The sequence below is a fragment of the Silurus meridionalis genome, chromosome 14 (genome assembly GCF_014805685.1).
Source record: "Silurus meridionalis isolate SWU-2019-XX chromosome 14, ASM1480568v1, whole genome shotgun sequence".
In the NCBI taxonomy this organism is placed as follows: domain Eukaryota; kingdom Metazoa; phylum Chordata; class Actinopteri; order Siluriformes; family Siluridae; genus Silurus; species Silurus meridionalis.
The window spans coordinates 20,209,327-20,230,417 of NC_060897.1; the positions used below are offsets into that span (position 1 = coordinate 20,209,327).

Consider the following 21,091-nt stretch of genomic DNA (forward strand, 5'->3'; position numbering starts at 1 on the left):
ATCGAGTTTGAGACTCTTAAAGATTATTCCCCATCTTTTATCCAGGCATCTCCCTTTTTTGATTTGGAAAGGTCCAAAACAATCCATACCGGTACTATAAAAGGGTGGTTTGTGTAGTCTCAATCGTGCTGGAGGAAGATCAGCCATTTTAGGGGTTTTAGGTTTTGCCTTCCACTTACGACATTCCATGTAGTTATGTTGGGATTTTTGAATTGCTTCACAACCTCTTAATATCCAGACACTCCTCCTCATTTCAGCAAATACTCGTTCTGGTCCTTGGCGACACAGCTTACTATCATAGTCTTGAATGAGTAATTTGGTGGCTCGATGATGAGGGTCTAGGATAATGAGGTTGAACTGTCTGGCGTTCCTGGCCTTCGGCACGAGGAAGGCATCCTCCGTATTCCTCTGGAAAGTTGTCTTGTTGAATGTTACGGAAAAGGAGATGTTCTGCTGTCACATAGTCCTTAGCTGCAGCTAAACTAGATTGATTTAATCCAATTTGGCTGAACTGTGGCTTCAACAAGGTCTGTCCAGGAACTGTACTCACTGGGATCTAAGGAATCTGATGTTTGTTTGACACCACAGAATGCTGAAACGTTCCTTTCCACTTTATCTTCAGGGGTTTTAAGGGATGGCAGAATTGGCCACTCTGATTCAGTTTGAAGTAATGCATGACGGAGTCCTTAGGGGTGCATAGTTGTGGAATATTAGCTTTCCTCAAAAGGGGAGTTGCGTAGCGATTCACTCCATTTATCATCACCCTGGTCGTTCTGGTTTGTAGTAAATCCATTGCCACTCGATCCTGCTTTGATTGCGTGACTACTCTCTCATTCCTGTGTGGAATAGTATCACCTTGCCAGAGTCTCTCTACATTCTGGGATAGTTCTTTCATTTGAGGAGTGATAGAGATATGTAAACATTGCTGAGGATGGAGCTGTTGCTGCAGAAAGCATGTTGGGCCTTGTAATGTCCAACCTAATCTAGTTCTGTTCGCTGCTGGACCTACAGGGGGCCCAAGGCGTACAGGCTCAATAGGTGTGCTCCTATAAAAAGGAGGGGGTGTACTTTATTAATGGGTTGTAAAGGAATGTCCTTTAGGTGTTTGTATCTCTGCTGGAGTGTTGCAATGGAATAAGAGTGCTCAGAGGTAAAGGCATTCTGGATCCAGTAACTCTGTTGGGGCTGCGATTTAGAGCGGACTCTAATGGAAACTGCTGCCCCATTGAGTTTCTTGATATCTTGTCGAATAGTTTCCTTCTGTCCTTGTTGCCCTAGTTTCTTAACTGCAGCTGGAAGTAGCATAGTCCCTTCGGATCAGTCATCGAGTACTGCATAAGTGTTCATGGCTCGATTGTTGTGTTGTAATACAACAAGGATCACTTTCAGCAGAACACGGTTGGAACCTTCTGGCCTGTCTAGATACAATGTTTTGTTGATAGAACTCACTAGACAGGTACTCTCTGCTTGGGGTCAGCCATTAACCTCATGAAGGATTTGAAGATGTTTCCCATTGCACAGACGACAGGGCTTCTTTAGGGTACAATCTTTAGCTAAGTGTGATCGTCCACATTTCCAACAACGCTTGATGTCTTTGATCCATTTGCTCATCTGCTCTGTACCAAACGCCTGGATAGTGGTACACTGGCTTAAGTAATGTTCGGAACACAGAACTCTGATCTGTTGATATCCCTGTGCTGACTCAGGCTGATGTTAGGGCGTCGGCACCTGAGTAGCTGCTCATGGGGTTCGGTCAGCTACATGCAGGACAGAAGCGAGTCTAGGATTTGCTACTGGGCTAGGTCTTGGTTGTCTTGGAGATCTTGTGTCTCTGCTCTTTCCCCTGATTTGAGTTCTCATAGTCTTGACACTGGGATTCCAACTTGAGCCACTCTGCTAGTTCCGGCAGAATGTAGGAATTCTGAAGAGACAAATATCGTTTGAATGAGGCACGTAAATCTGAGGGTAATTTGGTGAGTAAATGCATTTTTTTTTCACTGTAAAATCGATTTCTTTGTTGCTATATTTGTATTAATACATTTTCTTTTTTCCTACAGTTAGCATTTTCTTTCAGTTCGAGCTTGAAGACAATCGTTTCTACCGTCAATTGTGAAAGATTGATTTAGCATTATTAACTACTTTGCAAATTTTTTAAACTCTTGAAAACAGTAGATCATTTGACTGTTTTTAGGCTTCAGGAAAAGACCAATGCAGGATGAACGCTTCCCTGCAGATCCAATGTAGGGGAAGAATTCACTCAGACACCAGGGAACAGAAAAGGTTCTTTCGATCTCTTCCATTTAATTGAATATTCATCCATAAACATAGGGAATGAGTGTCTAGGGAGTTTGGGATGGTTTTCTTCGGTTTTATTAGAACATACTATTGTGAAATCGTTAAGAAAGAAAGACCTATAATCATTAATAGAGTGAAACTTTCTGTAAGCATACTCACTGAGTTTGCTTTTGTCTATTTATGTCAGCTAGATATGACAGGTACTGATATCAGGAACTTACAATTTGTTTGGAAGGTGACTAAAACCAATTGCACTATTCTGTCTATTTTGTTAAGTATAACAGGAAGCCATTGCAACAAAATTCCTTACTTCCTTGTTTTATGTCTAATAGAAGAATGTTTTTTTTGTAAAGTTGTTTCTCAGGGCTTGACTCTGTGTTCGCTGTTCCTCTGAGCTAAATCTGTTTGTTTGTGTGTGGGGGTCTGGGTGTGAAGATCTCCATCTACTGAAAAGCTTCGCCATGTACTAATTTTCGTAGTTTGTTGAACTTTGTATGTTTTTAAATCTTTTCTTTGGAATTACCGAGGACAAAATGCTGACCGTATTAGGGTTCTTGCTGATGTTCTATGGTGTGGCTTCCGGTATGTTTCCTCCAGAAATATGATTTATTAATGCTATATAATACTATATATGTGCTATAATTTAATAAAAGAAAACAAAGCAATTGCAGTTTTAGTAGGTTAGAACACTATTTTTTCACGATGGACTTCCATTATCTTTTTTATATGCAGTTACCTCTAGTTACCTCCTAGGGCGGGATTATTTCTTATTCTTTTTTTTCTTCTGTTTTTTATTTATTTATTTATTTTGTTAATAACTTCACATTTTGGCAAATTTGCAAGTAAAAAAAAAATATTATTACTATTAACAAAATGCTTTATTTTCCTCTGTAGGTTTGCAGTCTGAGGATCCTGTTGTCTGTAGATTTACTAAAAATGATACATGCTATGTAGCTCGGGGACAGCAAGTTCACCTGCCAATCCCTCTGGTGGATAGTTTTAACCTACTCATTGGAAATCGTGTCATTTTAAGATTTAGAAATAACACAAACACACCAACACCAAATCCCTCGAGATGGCTGTTTGATAAAGAGAATAATACTATGATACCAGTGCAGAGTGGAGCGACTCTGAAACATACACTTTAGAAACCTTTGTTGCAGAAGGAACTTCAAAAGGCAACTATACTCTCCAGATATACATAAAAGGTAGGACCACACAAACTCTAATCACATAAATCTTTTACATTTTTAAAATGCAATTTAACTTTATCTAGAAGCTTTTTGCATGGTCTTCTTCTTCTTCCGGCTTCTTCCATTAGGGGTCGCCACAGCGGATCATCTGTCTCCATACCCTCCTGTCCTCTACATCTGCCTTTTTCAAACCAACTATCTGCATGTCTTCCCTCACCACATCCATAAACCTTCTCCTTGGCCTTCCTCTTTTCCTCCTTCCTGGTGACTCTATTCTCAGCATTCTCCTACCGATATACCCCATGTCCCTCCTCTGCACATGCGCTGTCCCTCTAATAAACCCATTTCTAATCCTGTCCATCCTCGTCAGTCACAACGAAAACCTCAACATCTTCAGCTCTGCTACCTCCAGCTCCACCTCCTGCCTTTTACTCAATGCCACTGTCTCTAATCCATACAACATAGCAGGTCTCACCACAGTCCTATAAACTTTCCATTTCACTCTCACAGATACTCTTCTATCACAAATCACTCCTTCCACTTTTCTCCACCCACTCCACCCTGTCCGCACTCTTTTCTTCACTTCTCTTACACACTCTCCATTACTTTGCACTGTTGAAACCAGGTACCTGAACTCCTCCACCTTCTCCATCTCTTATTCCTGCAACCACACCACTCCACTGCCCTCCCTCTCATTCACACGCATGTACTCTGTCTTACTCCTACTGACTTTCATTCCCCTTCTCTCCAGCGCATACCTCCACCTCTCCCGGCTCTTCGCAACCTGCTCCCTAATCTCACCACAAATCACTATATCATCCGCAAACATCATAGTCCAGGGAGACTCCTGTCTGACCTCGTCCGTCAACCTGTCCATCACCACTGCAAACCGGAAAGGGCTCAGAGCTGATCCTTGATGTAGTCCAACCTCCACCTTGAACCAGTCTGTCGTTCCTACTGCACACTTCACTGCTGTCACACTGTCGTCATACATGTCCTGCACCACCCTCACATACCACCCTCACATACGTCTCTGACACACCTGACTTCCTCATACAATACCACAATTCCTCTCTCAGCACCCAGTCGTACACTTTCTATAAATCCACAAACACACAATGCAACACTATTTTTTCACGATGGCCTTCCATTATATTTTTTAAAATGCAGTTATCGCTAGTTACCTTCTAGGGCTGGATTATTGCTTCTTCTCCTTTTTTTTTTACTTTTTTTTACTTTTGTTAATAACTTCACATTTTGGCTAATTTGGAAGAAAAAAGACAATTACTATTACAATAAGTAATACTATTAACAAAATGCTTTATTTTCCTCTGTAGGTTTGCAGTCTGAGGATCCTGTAGTCTATAGATTTACTGAAAATAATACATGCTATGTAGCTCGGGGACAGCAAGTTCACCTGCCAATCCCTCTGGTGGATAGTTTTAACCTACTCATTGGGAATCGTGCCATTTTAAGATTTAGAAAAAACACAAACACACCAACACCAAATCGCTCGAGATGGCTGTTTGTTAAAGAAACTAATACTATGATACTAACCAGTGCAGAGTGGAGCGACTCTGAAACATACACTTTAGAAACCTTTGATGCAGAAGGAACTTCAACAGGCAAATATACTCTCCAGATATACATAAAAGGTAGGACCACACAAACTCCAATCACATAAATCTTTGACATCTTTAAAATGCAATTGAACTTTATCTAGAAGCAATTAGAATTGTAATAGGTGGAATGTTGTTCTTTACTAATGTTTTTAAATAGGTGGTGAGTTTATGAGATCATTTCATGTGGAAATACAGAGACTGGAAATGGCGTTAAAATTTTAAACTTATTAAGTGAAGTTGCTTTTATGAATAAATACATTTGATATAAAAAACTCAAACTCTCTCTCTTTTAGATTTCAGGGTGTTTGTGTCTTTATGGCTCTTTGAAATGATCATCCTGCTGTCGCTGTTAGTGGGAGCAAATTTATACACCAGAATCTCCAGGAAACAGAGAATAATTAAGAGTAAGACTTTAATACTTGTGTACATGAACATGAGTCCTTATTCAACTAAATATGCCATAAAGTAAAACGCATGTAATGTCTAAATGTCTTGTGATTTAAGTGCAGTGATCACCCAAGTGTCATTTTCTCCTACAGATCAGGAAGCTCTTTAGGAAGATTTCATAAGAAGTTGATCTCCTTCATGCCAGCAATTCATCCACCCTGAGCCACCAGAAATACACAAGCTTAAATAAAAGATGGTTAAGAGAGAAAATATTTGTAATTACTCAAGTGCTACTTTTTTCCTTTCATTGAAATGTTTTTGAATGTTTTAGTATTTTTCTGTTTGTACACACAAATGATTGGCCAGTCAGTTGTGCAAAGTGTGAATAAAAATGAAGTATTAAGCATTAATATTAACCTCATAACATGACAACAATACTGTTCCCCCTGGGATTTCTATGCACATTTTCTATGCATTACGGGTTTCCTTGGGATTTAAAATCAAGGCAAATTATGTGTTTTGTGCAAATTTTACGGGCAAGAAAATGCTAAAGTATAAATAGTTCTTGAAAAAACTGTTTTCAAATGTTTTGTAAATGTCCTTTAAGTGTATCTGCGACCAAATCGATTTCTTCTCCTCTTTTAGTCATTGTTGAATTAAAAAAAAAAACACTATAAATGCAGTTAGCTACAGATGCGGTTTGCGAGCTCTGGCTCTGATTATCAAATCAAAGACGTGAAAACGCTGACATTATCGTATGCCTGCTAGATGGCAGATTTCTTTGACCCAGGCAAAATGTGATGATTGAAATATGATTGGATAGAAACTCTAACATAAATATACACTCCTGGAAGCAGCACAACCAGGAGAAAAGCTATGGAATGAAGAGCTTAGACTATTGGGAATAACTAAATTACTCTTAGATCCTAAGTGTCTGAAGGAGCAACACTGATACTGTCTTTTCTCCCTGTTGCTATTAGACTTTACTGTAGAAACAAACACCATAATACACATTGTTAATACTGATTTTTAAACTGTGCAACAACAACAATTTAATCTGTACAATGACCGTGCAATTTGTTTGTTTGATAGTGTAACTACTACTTAGCCCCTAACTACTATTTACTTTTTCTTAGTCTCAGTGTTTTCTACATTGGATACCTTGGATAAAAGTTTTGAAATTGGGGTTGTTGAGAGAAGTTTACACAACAGCTAATTGCGGTTGAGAAACTCATAACCGAAATAGCTATTTATAACAGCGTATCCCTCTCGTTATGTCCACCCCCTCCTCGTTCAGTTATACATTCAGGAAATTTGTGGTTATCAATGTTTCTTTGGTACTTCCTTTACACTCAGATGTAAAATGAGCTTGCTATTATAGTTGCTGGTTGCTCATGAGCGACATCTCACGCTAGTAGATAGTAAAGACGGTTCTCTGAAAAAGAAAAATGAGAATACAGATCAGCTTTGGGATACCTTTGATTTTCCTTGGAGCCACCATGGGTAGGTTTGGTTTTCTCAAGATGCCATTATTAATATTTGTAATTATATAAATTATCTATTGCACATACTGTGCCTGTCAAAAAATTAGGAAACACCTTTGTGGCTTTTGAGAGACACGTGCATGTTCCTTTTGTTTCTATGCAACAAACGAGGTTATGGTCTGGTATTCAAATTCTAATTCAAATTGAAATAAAATAAAGTATAAAATATAAGTATTTTAAAAATATAAGTATAGCTAAAAAGTATAAAAATAATGTTAGGAGCAATTTAATATGCAAATGTAAATGTATAATATAATATATACACACACTAGAAAATACACTGAACAAAATTATAAAAGCTGGTGCGGGCTGGTGTGGTTACACGTGGTCTGCGGTTGTGAGGCTGGTTGGCTGTACTGCCGAATTCTCTGAAACGCCTTTGTAGACGGCTTATGTTAGAGAATTTAACATTAAATTCAACCGCTCTGGTGGACATTCCTGCAGTGAGCGTGCCAATTGCACGCTGACTCAAAACTTGCGACATCTGCGGCATCGTGCTGTGTGATAAAACCACATTTTAGAGTGGTCTTTTATTGTGGCCAGCCTAAAGCACATCTGTACAATAATCATACTGTCTAATCAGCATCTTGATATGACACACCTGTGACGTGGGTGGATTATCTCGACATAGGAGAAGTGCTTAATAACACAGATTTAGACAGATTTGTGAACAATATTTGAAAGAAATATGCCTTTTGTGTACATAGAAAAAGTCTTAGATCTTTGAGTTTAGCTCATGAAATATGATATTTATATCTATATATACACAATTGCACAAAAGGAGATGGATGACAGATTTTGACAGAAGAACAGATTTAAAAATTCAGTGTAATTTGTCCTTAAAGTGTCCATGTGCTAGTATTTGGTTACATAAAGTGACCCTGTGCTTTTCCAGTCCCAAGTTAAAGTGACTGTGTTAAAGTGGTATGACGATTTACTTTGACCAAACAAATCTATAAATGTACAGATGTTCCACTTTATTTGCATAAAAAAAAAATACTTCCTTTTACAGCTTTACACACTCTTGGCATCCGGACAGTTTGTTTCTCCAAAAATTCAGCTGAAATGCTTTGCCATGCTTCTTATTAAACATGTTTAATTTTAACTTGTTCATCACTAGTCAGAGATTTCGTTCTAACCTTGTGATCCAGTTCATCCCAGAGCAGTTCAATAGGATTTAGGTGCGATGACTGGGTAGGCAGTTCCATCATAGATAACAGTCGACTGTTACAGAGCTTGGACGTATATTTCGGTCATTTTCTTGTCGTATGGTGACGTTGATTCAATGAGCCGTAGTCCAGACGGAATTGCATGGTGCTGAAGTATGGAATAGTAGTCATGTTGGTATATTCCTGGTTTTGCCAAACTAGCTATTTCGCTTCATGCTTTACTACTAAGCATTGGTGATAAGAAAAGGTAAAACCATACGTTTGCCTGTTTCTGGGACACGGTGTGAGGAGTTTTCAGACATTACAGATGAGGCTGGTAATGTTTTTGCTTATGCAGACATGAAAACAAGCCTTTGGTTTTAGAGATAGATACAAGCTATCGAGCCATGGGGTAGTAGCAGGACAGTGAGCAGTGTCCCACTACCTTGTAAGGATTTGCTGACAGAGCAAATAATTATATATGGTGGTTGTGGCTTTGATTGGAGTTGATTGGACAGGAGTGTCTATCTGTAGGGGATAATTTAAAGGTTTTTTTAATTGCCACCTGTACACGGGCCTCAAGTGTAGGTCCTTCCCTACATGCAGAATTGTGCCAACAAACAGTTCTTTGTGTGGCCATGACCACATGCACCCAGGAAGAGGAGGTAGGGCAAGTGAAAGCTTGTTCTTCTCATATGCAGTACCTGTGCTTGGCTTGTATTTTGTATAAGGTAAGTGCTGTAATTAAATTTTATAAGTCCTAAAATTGTTTATGTACACGTTTTTTATGGTTATGTTTCTTGTCAGAGCCATTAAATTTATTTGAGAGGTTTTTGCTGAAATTGTAGGGTTTGTGGGTTGTGTTTTTTTTCCTTTCCGAGGTGCTTTGTGAAGCAAAGCCAAAACCCGCAGCGGTTTGGCTGGTTTTCTTCAAAATCCTTGGAGTGGGACCGACTTTTTTGAATGTGAATGAATTATGCTCATGCCATTGATTTTTGCTTTGTGTTAAATGCATGTTTTCCAAAGTAAAATCGATTTCTTTTCCTATAACTAAAATTTTCTTTTAGTTCGAGCTTGAAGACAATCTTTTCTACTGTCGATTGTAAAAGAGTGTTTTAGCATTATTAACTACTTAATGCACAATTCTTTAAGCTCTTGGAAACTGTAGATCATTTTACTGTTTTCAGGCTTCAGGAAAAGATCAATGCAGGATTAATGCTTCCCTGCAGATCCAATGTAGGGAAATAACTCACTTAGACACCAGGGAATAGAGAAAGTTCTTTCTTCTATACATTTCATTGAATATTCATTCATACACATAGGGAATGAGTGTCTGGGGCTGAGTTTGGGATGGTTTTCTTCGGTTTTATTAGAAAATCAAACATACTATTGTGAAATCGTTAAGAAAGAAAGAACTATAATCATTGATTTAGTGAAACTTTCTATAAGCATACTCACTGAGTTTGCTATTTTCTATTTATGTCAGCTAGATATGACAGGTACTGATATCAGAAACTAACTTGTCTCACTGTTACACAACACTTAATATTTAAAAATACAAGCATGACTTGGCAAAAATTTGATAGTAAAATACTGCTTTACAGTACAAAAATATCCACTTTAAGGCAACTTATTGAGTCTTATCCAGTTGTATTATTTTTGAAGTACTCAGAAACATTGTATTTTTGGACACCTATTGTGATATATATGTATATGATATCATATACAAAATTCTAGTTATTGACTCACTGATTATAGATTTTAGAAATAAATTAGACCTGAAATTACAATTTGTTTGAAAGGAAACTGAAATTGCACCATTCTGTCTATTTTGTTAAGTAAACATAACAGGAAGTAAGCGATTGCAACAAATTGCCTTACTTCCTTTTTTTATGTCTAACAGAAGAATGTTTTTTTGTATCGTTAAGTTGTTTCTCAGAGCTTGACTCTGTGCGCTGTTCCTCAAAGCTAAATCTGTTTGTTTGTTTGTGTGTGGGTCTGACTGTGAAGATCTCTATCTCCTGAAAGCTTCACCGCCATGTACTAATTTTCTTGGTTTGTTAAAGGTTTTTAAATCTTTTCTTTGGAATTACCGAGGACAAAATGCTGACCGTATTCGGGTTCTTGCTGATGTTCTATGTTGCTGCTTCAGGTATGTTTCCTCCAGATATATGATTTATTAATTCTATATAATACTCTCTAAAGTACTATAATTTAATAAACGAAAACACAGCAATTGCAGTTTTAGTAGGTTAATACACTATTTTTTCACGATGGTCTTCCATTATCTTTTTGATATGCAGTTACCTCTAGTTACCTCCTAGGGCTGGATTATTTCTTATTCTTTTTTTTTTCTGTTTTTTTTGTATTTTATTTTGTTAATAACTTTACATTTTGGCTAATTTGCAATATTATTACTATTAACAAAATGCTTAATTTTCCTCTGAAGGTTTGCAGTCTGAGGATCCTGTTGTCTGTAGATTTACTGAAAATGATACATGCTATGTAGCTCGGGGACAGCAAGTTCACCTGCCAATCCCGCCGGTGGAAGGGTTTAGCCTACTTATTGGAAATCGTGCCATTTTAAGATTTAGAAAAAACACAAACACACCAACACCAAATCCCTCGAGATGGCTGTTTGTTAAAGAGAATAATACTATGATACTAACCAGTGCAGAGTGGAGCGACTCTGGAACATACACTTTAGAAACCTTTGATGCAGGAGGAACCTCAAAAGGCAAATATACTCTCCAGATATACATGAAAGGTAGGACCACATACTCTAATCACATAAATCTTTTATATTTTTTAAATGCAATTTAACTATCTGTTTGTATGAATCCTAAAAATGCAAAGCTGTTGCACGAAATGGATGAACTCTGCTGAATTTTCAAATCTGTATTGGATCATACGCTAGTTCCAGCTGTCATAATCACACTCATTTCACAGGGACATGTGTGGTAGATGCTCAGTACAAGCTAAAAAAAACCTGTCAGCTCTTTTTTTTTTTTTAAAAACTAGTAACTATCAGAGATATAAAAAAACAAAGAATGGTGAGGATGTATGTAGCTGCTTTTGTGGATTGTTTTGCAGATCATTAAATGTGATTATAAATAAATAAATTGTGAATCAAATCCCTTGAGGCGGTAACAATCACTTTCCAGTTGTTGATCATTTTCCCATAACTACATGCTACAGTAGTTATATCTACATACATGTGGCCCATGTGCTTGCGCACTCATTAGGCTTTTCTTTTTCTTTTTCTATTGATTTAATATTACTTGAAACAAGCAATATTGTGGTATATGGGGAATTGCTGAGCACTGGTTTGTAAATGGAGGCTCAAGACTCTCGTTCTCTTTTTATCCTCTCACCATCTTACAAAAGCTGAGAACACTCGTAAATGGAAATTACTCACAGGTGTTTTATCTTTTCCAATTATTTTTTTGGCGACACGTTCCATTAAAACTCCACTCCCATGCTGCTACAAATATGCTGAATTTATATTTAGCTAGATGTTCAGTGATACTAGTACATGTTATACAGCCTAATCAGATTATCTGGTAGAAACCACCATACAGCGAAAATATAAATATTCAAGCTTCCAGTCATTAAACATTCAGCCTAAAAACCCAATATGACACACAACCAGGGAAACTAGTGACCTGATCCTCTCTGAAGTATCAACCATGTGTAACATAAACAGAACACATATTGAATAAAAAAAGAAAAACACAAAAATGTCATCTGCTGTAAAAACAATTTCATTGAACTTTGTCTATGTCCTGGTGAGTCATTTTGCATGTGATGCAAGCACAATGTCTGCTTAGCTTCAGCAGGAAATCTTATTTTAACTCATCCACTTCTTTTAAAAATGTATAATTTTATTAGTATATAATATACACAATATAAACTATATATCCTTCGGGAACTCGAGCCGCGTCGTAACGCTTTGGCCGTTCCCAAAGAGTTACGACGCAGTGTCTCGTTCCCTCGGGGGAACTAGGGTTACGTTCTTAACCTAGAGATGTTTCGCTCCATACTTCGAATTTTAAGTCAAGGTTTAGTTCAATTTTGGTACAGTTAATGGGAGGAAATGCAAATTGTTTGTGACACAACAATGTGCAATTAACCACAGCCACAGTGACAATGCAAAGAAAGTGCGAGGTGGAAACTAAACTAACTTGCGATCTGCCACTTAATATTTTCGTGAGGGAACTTACATTGTAAATATGTTTTACACAAAAAAAAGGATTTCATTTGGTACACATGTGTACCAAAAGCCCTGTACTGAAACAGTTTGGTAATCCTAATATCCATACACACACATATATATATATATATATATATATATATATATATATATATATATATATATATATATATATATATAAAATCAAATGACAAAGGCAACCTCGTGGTTGATATAAAGGTCAGACATGAGAGAGAATAATGTGTTAGTGAATCAGAGAGGAACTAATGTGTAGTAATCCTTTGTCAACATAATAATCTTATTTTGGTATGCTCCGATAATTTTTTTGTAATCACTGGCCTTAATGATGATTTTTTTTATATAAAAATTTGAATTTCTCATTACTCCATTAAAGCTATCTTTTCTTGCATGACAAAAAATTAATGTTTTCTGTTTTACAACCCTTTTTTCCTGTAGATTTAACTCTGGTTATCCTGAGCTCGGTTTGTGCGAGTCTCATTGTACTAGCAGTCTTAGCGTTCTTTGTGTACAAGAAGAGACATCGCCTGAGAAACAAACAAGGTCAGAAGGTTACGTTTTTATGGTTTTAACTTTCTGAATGAGGGAAGATTAATGAAATGTACTCTAATTGGCCTGTTTTTACTAGAAACACCTGTTTAATCATGTAGCTAATCAATCGGCTAGTCATGTAGCAAAAAACAGGACAACACAGGAGTTTTAGATAATGTTCAGACATCAAAATGGGCAGAAAAATTGTGATCCCAGTAACCATGGCTTAATTGCTGGTGCTAGTCTGAAGATTTGAAAAACTGCTGATCTCCTGGGGGTTTTAAACCCAGCAATCAACATTAAGTAAAGCTCCAGCAAGTGGCTACAGCAGGTATACAGGTGATTCTAATAAAGTGGTCAGTGACTGGTGTTCATAAGTTGTTGGCTCTTAGATTTTCTGTAGCTCTTTGGAGTTAAATAGTTGTGTGTGTGTGTTTTGGTGACAGAACCTTCTCAGAATGGCAAGGACAGTTACACACAGGTCTTACGTTTAACCCCAAAAAGGACAGTGACAAACCCAAGTGCAGGTAAGACTTTGTTACTTACACACTTTATTGACATATGCATTGGATTAATCCAAATAAAATGTCATGCTCCTGCCTCCAAAGACCTTCTACACAATTGTGTGCCTTCAACGATAACAGTTTGATCCACGTACGGTTGGAAAAGTTGGGTTATGGTGTATATGAGGCACTTAGACCCTTTTTTTATATTTTCAACTGAAACCCTGTTAAATGCTGTGCGCAAGCAAAAGAGAGATCATCGTTGATTTCTTGTGTTGTTTTGTGGTCCAGCCCAAGCTCCGAACGAGGACGTGAAGAACACTTATCCCAGCCAGAGGAACCAGGAGAAGAGAGAGGAGGAAGTGCCCTACACCGAACTGATGTTTAACACTCCTTCACAAGAAAAAAACGAGATTTCCAATGAGCAAGACAAGTGTGTGTACTCACAGATCCAATATGGTCCGTGAGGGATACAATCTCAGTTTCATTTATCAGTATTGTTGATGTACTTATGCTTTATTTCTATCCATTACTTTTTGTTTTTTTGCAAGATCATTCTGATAGAGGAAGAAGCAGTTAGGGACCTTCCACCTATACACTCAGATCTCTTGCAAAACACAATTTTACTAACTGGTAAATGATTACAGTATCCGATTATGCAATTACTGAATTATTTTAAGGCTACACAGTGGCCCAGAGGTTAGTCTTGTTGTCCTGAGCCCAGTTTGTGTGGAGTTGTCTATTTGTGTAAGTGTGTGATAAGCAGAGAGACTGCTGTATTCTCCATGTCCACCTCAAATTTGATATAGAGTGCTGTATAGACATAAAGTGATTACTTAACACGAATGAACGCATTTATAAATTTTTTCATCTGAAATGTCATTTTTTGCCACTGAGTCCATTGTATTAACTGGGATGAAGTAACTCGTTTTGTTCATCATGAAACTGTATATATTTTTTAAATGAAAGTGTATTAACCTTTAACCTCATCACTGTATATAAGTCTGGTTTTTCCATCTTGCCTGTGAATACCTACATACCAACAGGATAATCTTTATGTTCATATATAAGACTTGTGTGAATTAAAAATTTTATTTTTTTTATTTGTGATTGGATCGAAATGGATCAATTTCATCTTTTGGACTGAAATGAGTATTGTTAAGCTGAATCAGAAAGAAAGGAAGCTTGCAAAAGTGAACTTGTGACACAGCTGCTGCATCCTGGGCAGTTCACAAGGTACTGTTCTGATTATTATTATAATTTTTGACAGAAAATTAACAAAAAAATTCTGTTTTTATTAATGGGTTAAAGGCTTTAAGAAATCACAGCTTTGTAAAAAAAATTAAATTTGTACAAATTTTGGAATTTATAACTTTAATATTATATTAATTATTTTATATCTATTGACATACATATAGCTTATGTATAGCACTATATTTTGAACCTAAATTTCCTTGATTTTTTTTTTTTAAGCAACTAACATGTACATATGAATGAATAATTTTTTACATTAAGTGGCAATATATGTAAGTGGCAATATATGTCCTATATGTAACTCCGAAAAGCATTTATTGCATCTTCCCTAAATAAAGCTGTGCTATTTTACAGTAATAGCAAAGGAGTTCAGTGGAGGATGGTCTGGGAAATGATAAGATATTAAACATTTTTCTTTGTCATAATACATATTGCAACTTGTGAAGTTAAAGAGCAATTGCAGTGCTTCGTTGTGCAAGAGAAAAAGGTTCATTAGATGATTATCATCATTACTATCATTCCCCACCTGCCATTCTTCTTTAGGATTGAAATTGTCTTTAATTGTATTTATTACTACTTGCATTAAAATTTATATTTCTGAAGTGAATAATTTGTTAATTTGTTGCATATTCAAATCAATACATGTTTATTTATAAAGCACTTAACAATGGACATTATCTCAATGCAGCTTCACAGAGATAAAGTTGTAATAAAAGAATGTATAAGTTTGTTTTGTGTAATTGTATGTTTATTCCTAATGAATGAGCCAGTGGTGACAGTGGCAAGGGAACACTATCTTTACAAAGAATGTTAAAGCTTTGCTCAAGAGCCCAACAGTGGGCTAACCTTAACCCAACCCCCATCTGTGCTGAGGTTTGAATACCTGACCTTCCAAACAGCAACCCAGTCTGAAGTCTGAACCATTTATCTACCACTTCATTTGTGTATACATGTCAAGTAAACCTTTTTTTTTTTTTTTTTTTTAATTACCTTTTTGTTTTGGACTAAATGATGATTTGATGGTACTGTTTCAGGTTCCCATCCTCTTATTACATTAAATACCTTTATATTTGTATGTGCATTAATGGTTTCCAAGAAAGAGTCTGACACTTATATTAATTTTTATTTTATCAGGGGAATTCAGATATTGATAAAGACGTTTTCGTAGCTTTGCATAGCGTTAATATCAATGTTCTTGTAATAGTCATGTTCTGTGTCCAATCAGCAATGAGCCTGTGATATTTATTAAGGGTAATTTCTTGAAACAACTGCTTATTCCTGAAGCCAGAAAAGTGTACTGTATTGTTTTTCTAATGACCTCCATATCGAGACTCTGCACCTCAACTGCCGTATGGGAGCAGTACCACACTCCACTTGGACAAAAATCCAGCATGGAAAAGTTACCTGCCATATAGAACATCATGTCAACTGATATTCATAGATGTCTTGGTGAGTTTCACAGAGTCCTGGTGTACTTTTCTATCATTTGTTGCGTAATGACAACAAATGGGACCAGTCAGTGACTCAGAAGCATGGGAAATGGAGACATAACTACTCTTCATTAAAAAAAAAAAAAATTGCATTGAAGTTGTTGATACAAATGCAGAAATGGTCACACTAGAAACTAGATGACACTAAAACAACACATAAAGAAACTAAAGGCTTCTTATGGTGGTTATGATGCATCTTTATGTCATATTTATGCTTTATGAGAGACAAAACTGCTTCAATGATGCTTTGAGATTTTCTGAAAAGCCTGAGGGAATCCAAAAGTGTTGGATTTTTTTTTTTGGATGTTTTTTTTTTTCACAAACCTGAAGCTTTTGTCTTTCTGGTAAACTTTGTTAGAACAGTTAAGTCTTGCTGACATTGAGGCAGTTCCACCTTCTCTTTGTAGGATGTGCCACCACTGATGCTTATTTATTTATCTATCATTTTATGTTATTCCTGAACACTATTGGGTAAACAGGGAATTCAAGAGTGGGCTTAGGACACAGCCCTGTGAGGCACCAGTGTTCAGGATGGAGGTGATCTTATCCCTGTTGACAGATTCAAGTCAAGTCAAGTCAAGAGTCAAGTCAAGAGGCTTTTATTGTCATTTCTACTATACACAGTGGTACACAGTACACAGTAAAAACGAGACAACGTTTCTCCAGAACCCTGGTGCTACACTAAACAACAACAAACAAAACAACATAGAGCTACAACACAAGTTACATAAAGTGCATCGAGTGCAACCTGGTGCAAACAGTGCAGACAGACAATGCAGACAGACGACACAAGACAAGACACAAAACCCTATATAGCGCCGACCAGTAAACCTACTGTATACTTGATTATACAGTACTGTACAAGAAAACTGTAAAAACTATACAAAATAAAAAACTATATCCCAGAAGTGACTATAAACAGTACAATGTAGTGCAAAAAATACAGCAGCAGTCGAAGGTGCAAAAAACAGCATGTAAACAGTATAATACAATGATAAATGATAAATGTGCAAAAAACAGCAGTTGAGAGTGTGGTACAGTTGAGAATAATAAATAATAAATAAATGAATGGTGGTGGAATGGATTGAGATGAGTGATGAGTGTGTGTTAAGTGTTAAGTCCAGGAAAAATGTTACAGTTCGTTACACACATTTGAGTGAGTGTGTGTGTGTGAGAGTTCCGTTTCATTTCTGTGTATTGAGGAGCCTGATGGCTTGAGGAAAAAAACTGTTGCATAGTCTTGTTGTGGCGGCCCGAATGCTTCGGAACCGTTTTCCTGATGGTAGGAGTGTAAAAAGTGTGTGTGAGGGGTGTGTGTGATCGTCCACAATGCTGTGTGCTTTGCGGATGCAGCGTGTAGTGTAAATGTCCATGATAGAGGGGAGAGAGATTCCGATGATCTTCTCAGCTGTCCTCACTATCCTCTGTAGGGACTTGCGGTCCGAGACGGTGCAGTTCCCAAACCAGGCAGTGATGCAGTTGCTCAGGATGCTCTCAATGGTCCCTCTGTAGAACATGGACAGGATGGGGGAGGAGGTGGGTTTTCCTCAGCCTTCTCAGAAAGTAGAGTCGCTGCTGGGCTTTCTTGGTGATGGAGCTGGTGTTAAGTGACCAGGTGAGGTTGTCTGCCAGATGAACACCAAGGAATTTGGTGCTCTTGACGATCTCCACTGAGGATCCATCAATAATCAGTGGAGATTGGTCGCTCTGTGCTCTCCTGAAGTCCACAACCATCTCTTTCGTTTTGTCCACGTTCAGAGACAGGTTGTTTGCTCCACACCAGGCAGTTAGCCGTTGCACCTCTTCTCTATAAGACTCGTCGTTCTTGCTGATTAGACCCACCACGGTCGTGTCATCAGCGAACTTGATGATGTGGTTCGAGCTGTGCATTGCTGCACAGTCGTGAGTCAGCAGAGTGAACAGCAGTGGACTGAGCACACAGCCTGGGGGCTCCAGTGCTCAGTGTGGTGGTGCTGGAGATGCTGTTCGATCCTGACTGACTGAGGTCTCTCAGTCAGGAAGTCCAGGATCCAGTTACAGAGGGAGGTGTTCAGGCCCAGAAGGTTCAACTTCTCGATCAGGTGCTGAGGAAATGATTGTGTTAAATGCTGAGCTGAAGTCAATGAACAGCATTCGTACATACGAGTCCTTGTTATCCAGGTGGGTGAGGGCCAGATGGAGGGTTGTGGAGATAGCATCGTCCGTGGAACGGTTTGGACGATACGCAAACTGCATGGGGTCCAGGGAGGGTGGAAGCTGTGTCTTAATGTGCCTCATGACGAGCCTCTCGAAGGGTTTTAACTTAAGGAAATACATTGCATATGCAACCCGAAAGTTCTCAATTTAGTGAATAAATGAAAATACAGCACATATTTTTGTTTTCAGACATTCTCCCATTTCTTCTTCATGTCCTCAAATGTCTGTCACAAGTATCACTGACTGACTGGGTTGTTAGTGGGTACAATAGATAATGGCACAAATGGCTTTTTGCCAGTCAGAGAAAGAGGAAATGAGAACGTAAAGCATCCCCCTGATTGCGGGTGATAGACAGATATCTTAATGTCTGAATGACATCACCAATAATAGCATGACAAGTTCACAGGTTTAAAACGATTCTATTCAGTGTATGGCTAGCCTTTCTTATTGAAAGTATATTAAAAGGTGATAGATATACCTTTGGTTTGTAGAAAAAAAAATAATAAAAATTAATAATAATAATAATAATGTGGTTGCATAGAGAAATTACTTGCATTTTGATGGATCTTATACAAACAGTTTTTGCAGAAACATTCATTGCTAGGGATCCTACTTTTTTTTTTTTCAAGTAACTGAGTTTTTTATCTGAAATTAGCTAAGTGGCTTAGGGAAAAAACTATTGCCTTAAACTAGAAGTATGCATGATAGAACTAAAAAAGTTAAAGACAACTGGTGGCCACCATTTAGGTTTGCCTCCCAGAAAAGAAAGCAGTCACCTATCAATTACATATGTGGTAAAGTAATAAATAGTGATATGACATCAGGCATCATAGTGTGTGTCCTGCAGTCTAGCTTTCTTAACTGTGATGGGCATAAAAATTGGCTTGGGAGTTGTAAAATGTTTATAGAGCATGTAAGCGTTGGTCCGTAAATGGCACAGACTTCCTCACTGAAAGTGCTGAGTACTCTCTTATAATATACTTATGAGGCCATGCATATTAACATACTTGACATCAGTCCAAAAGCACATTATGCTCAGCAACAGAGATCTGTTTTTGCCTATCGATGAACTAGCCAGAATTTTCTTTTCTTTAATGGACCATATATACTGTATATATATGAGAAATGAGGCAACGTTCTTCCAGAACCCTGGTGCTACATAAAACAACATAGAGCGACATCAACCAGCATAGAGCTAAATAACCCGAACACAGAGCTAAGGACTAAATTAAGTATCCTCGCCACTTAAAGTGCATCATGTGCAAACAATGCAAGAAAAAGACAAACAAACAACAAGACAGTGTAGGACAGATACACAAAACACAAAATAGTGCCGACCAGTAAACCTACTGTGTAATATACAGTACAATGTGCAAAGAGAAAGAACAATAAACAAGAGTGTACTTATAAACATGAAAACAGGGAATCTAATCTTTGGCCAATAATCTAATCAGTTTGAGCCTGAAGAGTCAAGAAAAGGTCCACTCCAGCCTTAGAGAACCCATCTAAATTACAACCTAGTCTTTGCTCAGCTCCCTGTCCCACACTTTAGCTTATGATAAGAAATGAGAAGATAACATCTAATCATATAAAACAATTTTCATTGTCTAAAGGAACACCAACTGCAAATATTATACTTTAACAAACCAGAAGCATCTATTACTATTTGCTATACTTATAACTCATAATTAGGGTACAACTAACAACTAAGAATGACCACAGGTTCATCAAAATTTCCTCTTCAAGGCCTTCACCTCCTTCATACTGTATCACAATGCGTGAGATATGATTTGTGGTGGCCACCTAGATAATATTCCTGTTATACTTTAGTTAAAGGCAACCTAAAGCTGGTTGAATAGTTGCTGTTAAAAATGTTCTTATTTACCCCTTAGAGCTGTAATGCAAATTTATTTCAATAAAGTTTTATTTGTAGCCTTTTTTTCAACAATAGACAATGTCCCAAAGCAGCTTTACAAAATTAAATAGATTACAAACATACATATTACATTCATAAATGATCCCCTATTAATTTACCCCTATGAGTGAGCCAGTGGTGATAGTGGCAAAGAAAAATTATCTGAGATGGTATGAGGAAGAAACCTTAGAATGAACCTTGTGATCCTCAAAAGGGAACACATCCTCTTTTGGGTGACACTGAATTTCCATTCGCTACAGTTCCATCATTGTTGTGGTAATGAACTGTTCTCTGATAAATGCTTAAATAAAAAGACAAAAGTGTTCATGGAAACTGTAGTCTTAAGCCATTGAAGCAGTTTGTTTCTATTAATTACAGTACAAATCCATCTTCATGGTTCTTGAGTTTAACCCTAACCTAGAACCTCATGGATTTAGACTTAAGAAGGTTCAGTTTCACCACCTTTACGCGGTCTCCAGTTGAAAAGAAGAGACAAAAGATGAGATTGATGCGTTACTGTGTGACCCATGTAACGTTTTTTTTCGACATGGAAAAAAAAAAAGCATTCAGTTAAATTAAACTCAAATTAAGTGTTTGTTAAAGAATTGGGTGAGTCTACGAGATGAAAACCAAGAAATAGTCATTTTAAGTATCTATTTAATAATATGATAAATAGTAATATAATTATATCAGACATCATGGATTTTTACCACGGCACAGCTTTTGTGACAGTGATTTAACCAAAATGGCCAGACAGCTGTGAGATGTTTATAGAAAAAGAA

At 37.3% G+C, this 21,091-nt stretch overlaps 1 protein-coding gene and 1 long non-coding RNA gene across 2 annotated transcripts; both read left to right on the plus strand.

The window, feature by feature from the left end:
• Positions 1-2,282: 2,282 nt before the first annotated feature.
• Positions 2,283-6,029, plus strand: LOC124396436. The gene is made up of 5 exons (XR_006927777.1): positions 2,283-2,877; positions 3,190-3,503; positions 4,826-5,143; positions 5,404-5,514; positions 5,650-6,029. It is a non-coding gene; the product is annotated as an uncharacterized LOC124396436 (long non-coding RNA).
• Positions 6,030-9,452: 3,423 nt separating this feature from the next.
• On the plus strand, positions 9,453-14,557 carry LOC124396323. The gene is made up of 5 exons (XM_046865414.1): positions 9,453-10,341; positions 10,639-10,956; positions 12,859-12,963; positions 13,398-13,478; positions 13,746-14,557. The coding sequence occupies exons 1-5, from the start codon at positions 10,293-10,295 to the stop codon at positions 13,919-13,921; spliced, it is 729 nt and encodes a 242-aa protein (XP_046721370.1). The 5' UTR covers positions 9,453-10,292; the 3' UTR covers positions 13,922-14,557.
• The last annotated feature ends 6,534 nt before the right edge of the window (positions 14,558-21,091 follow it).